The 10,292-nt window shown below is 49.1% G+C and overlaps 5 protein-coding genes across 5 annotated transcripts; 2 read left to right on the top strand and 3 right to left on the bottom strand.

The window, feature by feature from the left end:
* Positions 1 to 660: 660 nt before the first annotated feature.
* LOC311167179 (histone H2B type 1-C/E/F/G/I) lies at positions 661 to 1,348 on the bottom strand (the record flags this gene model as incomplete). The annotated part of the gene is made up of 1 exon (XM_084228014.1): positions 661 to 1,348. The coding sequence occupies one exon, from the start codon at positions 1,346 to 1,348 to the stop codon at positions 968 to 970; it is 381 nt and encodes a 126-aa protein (XP_084084140.1). The 3' UTR covers positions 661 to 967.
* A 308-nt stretch (positions 1,349 to 1,656) lies between these two features.
* On the top strand, positions 1,657 to 2,043 carry LOC311167946 (histone H2A type 1-H-like; the record flags this gene model as incomplete). Its single annotated transcript, XM_084229129.1, has 1 exon — positions 1,657 to 2,043. One exon carries the CDS (start codon positions 1,657 to 1,659, stop codon positions 2,041 to 2,043), a length of 387 nt encoding a protein of 128 aa, XP_084085255.1.
* A 4,875-nt stretch (positions 2,044 to 6,918) lies between these two features.
* Positions 6,919 to 7,501, bottom strand: LOC311188273 (histone H3.1-like; the record flags this gene model as incomplete). The annotated part of the gene is made up of 2 exons (XM_084259413.1): positions 6,919 to 7,332; positions 7,427 to 7,501. 2 exons carry the CDS (start codon positions 7,499 to 7,501, stop codon positions 6,919 to 6,921), a joined length of 489 nt encoding a protein of 162 aa, XP_084115539.1.
* Positions 7,502 to 8,581: 1,080 nt separating this feature from the next.
* Positions 8,582 to 8,974, bottom strand: LOC311167289 (histone H2A type 1-like; the record flags this gene model as incomplete). The annotated part of the gene is made up of 1 exon (XM_084228167.1): positions 8,582 to 8,974. One exon carries the CDS (start codon positions 8,972 to 8,974, stop codon positions 8,582 to 8,584), a length of 393 nt encoding a protein of 130 aa, XP_084084293.1.
* Positions 8,975 to 9,282: 308 nt separating this feature from the next.
* LOC311167223 (histone H2B type 1-C/E/F/G/I) lies at positions 9,283 to 9,970 on the top strand (the record flags this gene model as incomplete). The annotated part of the gene is made up of 1 exon (XM_084228081.1): positions 9,283 to 9,970. One exon carries the CDS (start codon positions 9,283 to 9,285, stop codon positions 9,661 to 9,663), a length of 381 nt encoding a protein of 126 aa, XP_084084207.1. The 3' UTR covers positions 9,664 to 9,970.
* Between the last annotated feature and the right edge of the window lie 322 nt (positions 9,971 to 10,292).

The following is a 10,292-nucleotide window of genomic DNA, read 5'->3' as shown; positions in this document are numbered from 1 at the left end:
CACCCAACGTGGGCTCCCTGGCCCTGGGCTCCGCTGCCGTTTACTGCAAGCGGAGACCCACTGCCTTGTCAACCCGCTTTTTGCTGTTTTTTCCCTTTCCTAAAATGCCTGTGCGTCCGCAGCACTCCCCGCGGGCGCCAGCTCACCTCAAAGATGGCCTCGGGGAGTCCGCAGCTGGCTCCGTCTCCTCCGCTCGCGCCTGGAGCAAGGAGGGGGTGGGGGGAGGGAGACAGGCGCGGGCTTCCCGCCCGGCCGCCTCCGGTTTTCAATTTGGTCCGAAAGGGACGGGCCGCCCTCGCGCCCTCCCGCCACCGAAAGCTATTCCCTAGACATGGACTTCCACTTCCAGGTCGTGTCCGGCGACGGCAGAGACGGCGCGAGCCGCGGGCCTGAGGGGTCGGGGGCCGCGAGGCGGGACAGGGCCCAGGACGTGAGCACGCCCACCCGCCGCGACCCGGTGCTGCGAAGGCGGGCTGCCGAACAGCGAGCGCTGCGGTGTTCTGTGCAGAAAGCAAGCTGCCTTCCGAAAAGCTTTTACTTTTGCTGCCCAGGGCGCAAACGCTACCGCCTCGTGCCTACATTTGCAAAATGTTTTAAATTACGCATTGCAAACCTGGGACACTTAACTGAATTCCTAGATGTTTAACCAACCTCATGGCAAGAAAACCTGCGAACTCCTGCTGAAACTCCAACTCCCGAGGTTTCTAATTATCGCCACTACCAAAAGTTCTTTAAAACCACAAACTGCATCGGTAATACATACAAAACGCCGTCCCTGGAAATCAGATTGCAGTCAAAACGCAAGCCTGGAGAAAACCCCAACCTCCCCGTCGCCCCCCTTTACCCAAAAAACAAAACAAAAAAAAAACCCTCTCAAATTAGAGACTGGAATAGTGAAGCAACTCTATTGTGAGAAGTGAGTGGCTCTGAAAAGAGCCTTTGGGGTTCCACAGCGCCTAAAATTAATTTACTTGGAGCTGGTGTACTTGGTGACGGCCTTGGTGCCCTCGGACACGGCGTGCTTGGCCAGCTCCCCGGGCAGCAGCAGGCGCACGGCTGTCTGGATCTCCCGCGACGTGATGGTCGAGCGCTTGTTGTAGTGCGCCAGGCGGGACGCCTCGCCCGCGATGCGCTCGAAGATGTCGTTGACGAACGAGTTCATGATGCCCATGGCCTTGGACGAGATGCCCGTGTCGGGGTGCACCTGCTTCAGCACCTTGTACACGTACACGGAGTAGCTCTCCTTGCGGCTGCGCTTGCGCTTCTTGCCGTCCTTCTTCTGCGCCTTGGTCACCGCCTTCTTAGAGCCCTTCTTGGGCGCGGGCGCGGACTTGGCCGGCTCAGGCATGGCGGGCAACAGATTAAGGAAAATGAAGTGCCAGGGCCCGGCGGTACCGCCTTAAATATACAGCCTTATGTAAATGAGGTGGACTGGCGCTCCCCGGTGATTGGTGCTTCCTCTCCGGTGACGCCACCGCGCCGGCTTCACCCAATCGACACACGCATGCCCCATCGTCGCGCCCCCATTGGTGCAAACGAAAATCTCACAGTGGCCAATCGCACAGCTCCTTTTTCGCGCCCCGCCACCACTATAAGTAGCTTAGGTCGGCCTCGCGGGCGTGAGGGCGTCCCGTGCGCGTTGGTGTTCTTGCTGACATGTCCGGACGCGGCAAGCAGGGCGGCAAGGCGCGCGCCAAGGCCAAGACGCGCTCCTCGCGGGCCGGGCTGCAGTTCCCCGTGGGCCGCGTGCACCGCCTGCTGCGCAAGGGCAACTACGCGGAGCGCGTGGGCGCCGGCGCGCCGGTGTACCTGGCCGCGGTGCTGGAGTACCTGACGGCCGAGATCCTGGAGCTGGCGGGCAACGCGGCGCGCGACAACAAGAAGACGCGCATCATCCCGCGCCACCTGCAGCTGGCCATCCGCAACGACGAGGAGCTCAACAAGCTGCTGGGCAAGGTGACCATCGCGCAGGGCGGCGTCCTGCCCAACATCCAGGCCGTGCTGCTGCCCAAGAAGGCCGAGAGCCACCACAAGGGGAAATAAGGGATAGGTTTGGTAAGAATAGAAAACAAACGGCTCTTTTCAGAGCCACTTACGTATTCATAAAGAAAGTGACACTGTTTGTTCCATTTTAAACTTTAACGTTACTCAGGTTAAAATTTCCTTAGGTAGCGTTTTAGTGGCTTACCTGACTACCTTGCTTGCTGGCAACATCAGAATATCCGTTTTACTTAGCAAGTTGTTTGACATTTGTTCTATAAATTTGCAAGGTTTTAAAGGTTTAAACTCCCTAAGCCCAGTCTAGAAACAAGCAGTTGACACAGGTGTGATTTTACTTAGAGTAGTACTTCTGGTTATACACATCTTTAAGTAATCATTTGTTTTTAGTGTCTACTAAAAGTATTAAAAAAGTTTAAGTGTTGATTAAATTATCTATTTTATCAGATTGTTCAAGTAGTTCTTGACCAACTAGATGAGCCTAGGGTTGGTTGTAACAAGGGTGCCACTGGATACCGTTAAATTGACTTCAAGAGTACTAAAAATGGAGACTTCAACTACGATGAGTCCAAGACATTTTGAGAAGGGAGGTCAAAGATCCTAGTATGTTGCCGTTATCTCTATGCAGGTGATTTTAGACCTGAGACAAGGTTCTAACATTTATGCCACATCACTTTTGCCATCAAGAAATGCAAAAACAGCCTATTTTTATATAAATTTTTAATTCACTTATACTTTTAAAATTAAGGCTATACTAGTAAGAGTATCTACTATTAAATGGGGAGAAACAAAGCGTAACATTGCAAGATAAATTAAGATAATGGGGTATAAAAGAAATGTGGGGGGCCACATCTGATCTGAGGGTTAAAGGAAAAGGAATTGGAGAGGCCACCAGATAATGAGCATACATGGCTTGTGCAGGGAAGTGACAAGATGTATTTGCAAGGAGGCTGACTACAAGAAACAGGAATCAGAGGGATCTGTAGCCTACTCCTTTGGTTTTAAATACTTTTCATAACTCTCCCTTTTTAACGTCCGTCCTAATCTTGCCTCCTCAGTTCAGACATGCAGCTTCATCTACTTTCTAAAATTCTCATAGACCTCCAGGGAGCAAATTTATATGCCAGAACAAATCTAATTTTCTGTGGATCCTTATCTTCACAGTTGCCATCATTTTCCACCCTAATGAGCAAGACCCCAAGAGGTCTGGTGTCACTGACTATTCATTTTTGTTTACCTGTTAGGATAGCAAACCTCAACTCCTAATACAGGGTGATGAAAGCATATAGAAAATCCAGAAAATTTAGCTGGAAGGCAACCAGGCATGGAACTTAAAGAAATTCAGTAATGTAGTGTTACAGGGCAGGGAGAGGGGCAGCCGAGACCCCGCAAACCTGCCTGCTCTAAATAGGTTCTGCCATCCGCCACATCAACACAAAACATATGAGACTTTAATGGGAAGGAACTTTAATACAATTAGGAAACAATACAAAAAAGGGAAAGAATATAGCTTCTAAATCAAGCACCCAATGTTACCCGTCCACTCGTGGGTAAAACGCCATCCAAATGGGATTGACCCAGAGCAAGGCCCCAAAGCCTGCCACAAGTCTAAAGCATCTTCCAGTGGGGACCCGCAAAAAAGCATCAAAAACAACCAGACAAGTCTGGAGGGAAAAGAGCAAAACCAAGACAAAAACCGCCATTGTCACCTCTCCACGGGTCTCTCACCCACATCTGTGCCACCCAGTCCACGACCAAAAAGACAAGCACAGTTTCTTCACTTGTCTCTTGGCTCCACGTCCCTCCTCCAGGTCTCCTTCTGGATCTCCATCCTGCTTCCTTCCTTCCTCATTCTCCTCTGCAACTTCTTCTCTTCCTACTCAGCTCCACCCTGCATTTGGGTGTGGCAGGGAATCTGGAACCTCCCCCTTTCCTGGGGACCACCCCGTTACAGTAGTACTCACTTTTGCTGAATAAATCTTCAATGTGGAGTAATATATTGACTGCATTTCTCCAGAGGATGTCCTACCAGTGCCAGTATTGATCCATGTTCACAGGGACTTCTCTTGTGGGCCCTTCCTGATTTCATAAGCTGCTTCCTTACCAAGAAGCCAAGCTTACATACTCAGCAAGTTCCTTTCCAGAAAAAGGCTGATATCATATCAGAGGGGGCACTCTTCAGGTGTTGACTCAGATTTTTCAAACAGAAGAATTGACACCAAGTTTCACACGTGGAACCCCTGGGTGCTGACTGCCACACACATGATTGGCAAATGGTTAAAAAAAGGTTCAATAACAACCTAGTCTAACTTTGTATTAAAAAGATGAAAAACCTAAGAATGTATGTTACCTGTTCTAAAATGGCTTAAGATACAAGCCAATCAACCAGAAGTTTCAACGCTTGAAATATTATGTTCCACTTATAATGTGACAGAAGTCATGCTACTCATGTCTGACAAAGGTCTGGGCATGGGACAGATTCCTGAAAAGTCAGAAATATCGTCCCTGACTCCTGCTAGATTTTTCTTATTTGTTTATGGCTATTTTCTACCATTGTTAAAATACGCATTTAAAAGTAAAACTGCAAATGCCTATTGATCAATTACTGAATAACCAATTTGATGGCAAAAAAATTAGTAATTCTCTGCCAAAAGGCAGCAATTCAACATTTGGTCATACATTAGCAACTGAAAAACTTCCGGGAACAAAAGGCTGTAAACATCCCTCTGCCACATCTTTGAAATGGATTTGGGGTCTTTTGAGGCAAGGGCTAAATGGAAAAGGAAATTCTTTTGCCTTGAAGTTAAAGATAGCAGCTGGGTGGCAGACGCTAGCCATGCTCTAAGTATAAGAAAATTCCTGATAAGCCAGTAGGCAACCATAGCCGGCTCCAGCTAATTTCTTCCTGTTTGCTTAGGGCCCCTGGATCTGACAATTGGTATAGTAGTTGTTAGAGTGTGCATTCAAGAATAAGTCAACAACAATTTTGTGACTGGTTGAGCTAATAACCATGGTAGCACAAATAGTGCACTTGGAAATAGTCAATGTTACAACAACTAATATGTCACGTATTAACCATTCTGGGAATCAAAAGCTATAACCATCTCTGGCCCTGCCTCCAATGAAATATTTGTAGTTCCTTAAAACAACAATCAGCAATCTTATAGAAAAAGGAATTTTCCCTTGATCTTAAAGTTAGATATGGAAACTAGGCTGAGGAGATAAGTATAGGAGTAATAGGTAGAAAAACTTGTTAGATTAGGAGAATTCCTCCATTGAGAGCTTGGGGCTAGGGAAGAATCAGTGCAGCTTGTCTGGCATTGATGCCCTCCAGGCCCTTGGTTCCTTAATATTTAATCAATATCTTATAAAAACAATATATTATTAGATGATGATTTCTATATAAAAGCCTTCTGTTTTTTGCTTTAATCATATGGTTATGTGTTAGCCTAAACTTTATAGGTTAGTTAGGAAAATCCCAGTCTCCCTTCCCCCAGGTAACTTTCTGTCCTTTGTTTCCCCTAGCCCTTAATCGTTCACCATGGTAAACAAAGAAATGTTGGTTTTGTTATAGGGCAGCCCCGATATTGAACGGGTTGCCTGGCTGTGGGTCCTCACCGCGCGCTTAAAAGGGACTTATTAATACTCCACTACAGGCACACACAAAAGGTTAATAAAAGGTTTATTTACAAGGGAAAAGGAAATAAGGAAAATGAACAACTCAGGGAGAAAATAGGGAAATAAAGTCTTTAATGCATCCTACCCATTCCGCCGACCTGGAAACCCAAAGGCACTCTCCGAGCTGGCCAGACGCTGCAAGCTGGCCGAGAGCCAAAATGGGGGAACCCCTCCAAAGCCCATGTGTCTGGCTTTATACCAACCTGGCTGCTTAACCCCACCCTCAGGTCCCAGCCACCTTCCCTTTGGTGGTGATGGGATTTGGAGTTCCCAGTGTCTTTGGCTTTGGCCTGGGGTGGGAGTGGAGTCCACAAAGCCTGTATGGAATTAGCTTTAGGACATCCTTTTCCCCCTAACAGTTTCAGTCACATAAGTTTTTTACTAGTAATAGAATGACTGTTTGGTTGTTTAAGGTAAATGACTAAGAACACTTTTAGCAATTGTGCCTTCTTTAAAACAAAGAATAATAAATGTCACGACCTCTGCAGGAGGGCAAATAGATCCTTGGCTGTTCTTGAAAAAGATGTAATGATTGTTACCTTCCTGCTTTAATGCATATGCTTATGCACTCTCACGGTTTGCTTGAAACGTATAAAGAGCTGCTGAGACCCTCAGCAGAATGATGTCTGCACCCTAATCAAGTGTCTGCGTCTCCTTATTCCCCCCATCATTCCACAATTGCACCTCCACAGTCCCATCCTTCAGGAACCCCTGACACCCAGGCTGCTGCGGCTGACTCGCGGCAACAATGTAGCAATATAAAATGTTGACAACATACAGTTGTAGCACTAATTTTTTCATTTTACTTATACAAGAACCAGGGTACAGGCCTTATGCGCCGGGAGGGTGAGAGGATTCACCAGAGCAGGTAACAGAACAGGCAGACTGACGAAATACACTGCTGAGGGGAACAGTGGGTGAGGCAGGAGAGGTCTGCTTTGCCACGTGCAATTCTCACCGGCTGGCCGGAATCGAATCCGCTGTGGACAGCTTCACAGTGCGGTGCTCTACCACCTGCGCCTCCAGGGAGGCCCTGGAGCACTTTCTTAATGAGTTAAAACCTAACGGGACTAAGCCACAAATACCAGAAGTTTAGACAACTCAAGCATATTGCAGAAAATCAGACTTCTTTAAGTCTCAAAACAACTTCAGCCACAAGACTTAAAAAAGCTACAGTTCTTTTTAGTGTGCAAGTGGGAGGCCCTAAAAAGAGCCTTTTAGCGTCAAACACGACCTTGAAGTTTAGGCACGTTCCCCGCGGATGCGGCGCGCCAGCTGGATGTCCTTGGGCATGATGGTGACGCGCTTGGCATGGATGGCGCACAGGTTGGTGTCCTCGAACAGCCCCACCAGGTAGGACTCGCACGCCTCCTGCAGCGCCATCACGGCTGCGCTCTGGAAGCGCAGGTCGGTCTTTAAGTCCTGCGCGATCTCGCGCACCAGCCGCTGGAATGGCAGCTTGCGGATCAGCAGCTCGGTGGACTTCTGGTAGCGGCGGATCTCGCGCAGCGCCACGGTGCCCGGCCGGTAGCGGTGGGGCTTCTTCACGCCGCCCGTGGCCGGCGCGCTCTTGCGGGCCGCCTTGGTGGCCAGCTGCTTGTGCGGCGCCTTGCTGCCGGTGGACTTACACGCCGTCTGTTTCGTGGGAGCCAGGGCCTGAAATTTCAATTGCTGTGACTGCAGGCTGGCCTCCTACTTATACTGTGAGTCAGAATCTGATTGGAGAAAAGGAAACTAGCCGATCGGTAACCGGATTGGTTAAAAACTCGATGTTTTTTTTTGTCATACTCCAAATTCTCTTTTGTAAGTTGTTCCGGACCGCCATGTATTCTATTTTTCTCACAAGTTGTTTGTAATTTCAGTAAAAATAAATGCAATTTCCAGTAAAAAAAAAATGTAAAATAAGAAACTAGCTTTTCTAGGACATGTTCCCGTTCCTAGACTGAAACAAAATACTGTTTAACCCAATATAGCCAAAACATTCGTTTTAACACGTAGTCAAGATATTTAGCATTCTTTATTTTGCATTAACTCTTCAATATCTACTGCTTTATCTGAACAGCACATTTTAATTCAGAGAAATCATCTGTCCAGTGATCACTAGTTACAATGATCTAACTTTGGGCAACAGAGCTCCATAGTTCCTGCCTTCGATTTTCTATACTTTCCAGCACATAAATTCTACGAAATCTTTTTTCAGCAAGAAAATCTGACTTTTACGTGAGAAATTCAAGGGCCCAAAATTTCAGAGAAAGGCATTCTCACAGGAATGCTTTTTAATCAGGTAATGATTCCACACTACACAATTTTCTACTCTAGAAACACTCCTTAATTCATAAATCTAACTCAACATTTTTATCTTACAAAAGACCGAGAGGCATTTTAAAACAACTTGGTATTTTCATGCTGAAATTAAACTGAATACTTGAGAAAATACAACAAAGTGAAAACACAAACACCATAGGTTCCCCAGTAAAAAGGGTGATCGTTAAAAGATCTTAATTAGTAATGGCAGCAAGATTTATACTGATGTGACATTAACGATTCAGCAGAAATCTCAAGGCTTTATTTAACTCTTGGGCGGAGACTTGGGAGAACAATGCCTCAAAGCTATCACAACTTGTACCTGGGACCTAAAAAAGATATGTTTGATGCCCTGTTATCCGTAAATCAAGAAACCCAAATTAACCAGACCATACACTATCACAAGCAACGAAGTACTTTACCTCTTACATTAGTGATGATTAATCACACAGACCGAAAAGAAAACCACGAGACCATCATTCATTTCCTAAGCAACTAAAGTAAAATCTGCATTTGCTCAGCTCTTCAAGGATACCGTAGGTGGCTCTGAAAAGAGCCTTTTGTTTGTATGCAAAGCTTTGAACTACGAAAGTGAAGGTTTCTATTTGCCCTTGGCCTTGTGGTGGCTCTCGGCCTTCTTGGGCAGCAGCACGGCCTGGATGTTGGGCAGGACGCCGCCCTGCGCGATGGTCACCTTGCCCAGCAGCTTGTTGAGCTCCTCGTCGTTGCGGATGGCCAGCTGCAGGTGGCGCGGGATGATGCGCGTCTTCTTGTTGTCGCGCGCCGCGTTGCCCGCCAGCTCCAGGATCTCGGCCGTCAGGTACTCCAGCACCGCGGCCAGGTACACCGGCGCGCCGGCGCCCACGCGCTCCGCGTAGTTGCCCTTGCGCAGCAGGCGGTGCACGCGGCCCACGGGGAACTGCAGCCCGGCCCGCGAGGAGCGCGTCTTGGCCTTGGCGCGCGCCTTGCCGCCCTGCTTGCCGCGTCCGGACATGTCAGCAAGAACACCAACGCGCACGGGACGCCCTCACGCCCGCGAGGCCGACCTAAGCTACTTATAGTGGTGGCGGGGCGCGAAAAAGGAGCTGTGCGATTGGCCACTGTGAGATTTTCGTTTGCACCAATGGGGGCGCGACGATGGGGCATGCGTGTGTCGATTGGGTGAAGCCGGCGCGGTGGCGTCACCGGAGAGGAAGCACCAATCACCGGGGAGCGCCAGTCCACCTCATTTACATAAGGCTGTATATTTAAGGCGGTACCGCCGGGCCCTGGCACTTCATTTTCCTTAATCTGTTGCCCGCCATGCCTGAGCCGGCCAAGTCCGCGCCCGCGCCCAAGAAGGGCTCTAAGAAGGCGGTGACCAAGGCGCAGAAGAAGGACGGCAAGAAGCGCAAGCGCAGCCGCAAGGAGAGCTACTCCGTGTACGTGTACAAGGTGCTGAAGCAGGTGCACCCCGACACGGGCATCTCGTCCAAGGCCATGGGCATCATGAACTCGTTCGTCAACGACATCTTCGAGCGCATCGCGGGCGAGGCGTCCCGCCTGGCGCACTACAACAAGCGCTCGACCATCACGTCGCGGGAGATCCAGACAGCCGTGCGCCTGCTGCTGCCCGGGGAGCTGGCCAAGCACGCCGTGTCCGAGGGCACCAAGGCCGTCACCAAGTACACCAGCTCCAAGTAAATTAATTTTAGGCGCTGTGGAACCCCAAAGGCTCTTTTCAGAGCCACTCACTTCTCACAATAGAGTTGCTTCACTATTCCAGTCTCTAATTTGAGAGGGTTTTTTTTTTGTTTTGTTTTTTGGGTAAAGGGGGGCGACGGGGAGGTTGGGGTTTTCTCCAGGCTTGCGTTTTGACTGCAATCTGATTTCCAGGGACGGCGTTTTGTATGTATTACCGATGCAGTTTGTGGTTTTAAAGAACTTTTGGTAGTGGCGATAATTAGAAACCTCGGGAGTTGGAGTTTCAGCAGGAGTTCGCAGGTTTTCTTGCCATGAGGTTGGTTAAACATCTAGGAATTCAGTTAAGTGTCCCAGGTTTGCAATGCGTAATTTAAAACATTTTGCAAATGTAGGCACGAGGCGGTAGCGTTTGCGCCCTGGGCAGCAAAAGTAAAAGCTTTTCGGAAGGCAGCTTGCTTTCTGCACAGAACACCGCAGCGCTCGCTGTTCGGCAGCCCGCCTTCGCAGCACCGGGTCGCGGCGGGTGGGCGTGCTCACGTCCTGGGCCCTGTCCCGCCTCGCGGCCCCCGACCCCTCAGGCCCGCGGCTCGCGCCGTCTCTGCCGTCGCCGGACACGACCTGGAAGTGGA

This window comes from Talpa europaea (assembly GCF_964194135.1).
Source record: "Talpa europaea genome assembly, chromosome: 2".
NCBI lineage: Eukaryota > Metazoa > Chordata > Mammalia > Eulipotyphla > Talpidae > Talpa > Talpa europaea.
Note: the sequence above shows the minus strand (reverse complement) of the source record. Positions and strands in the feature narration are given on the sequence as shown.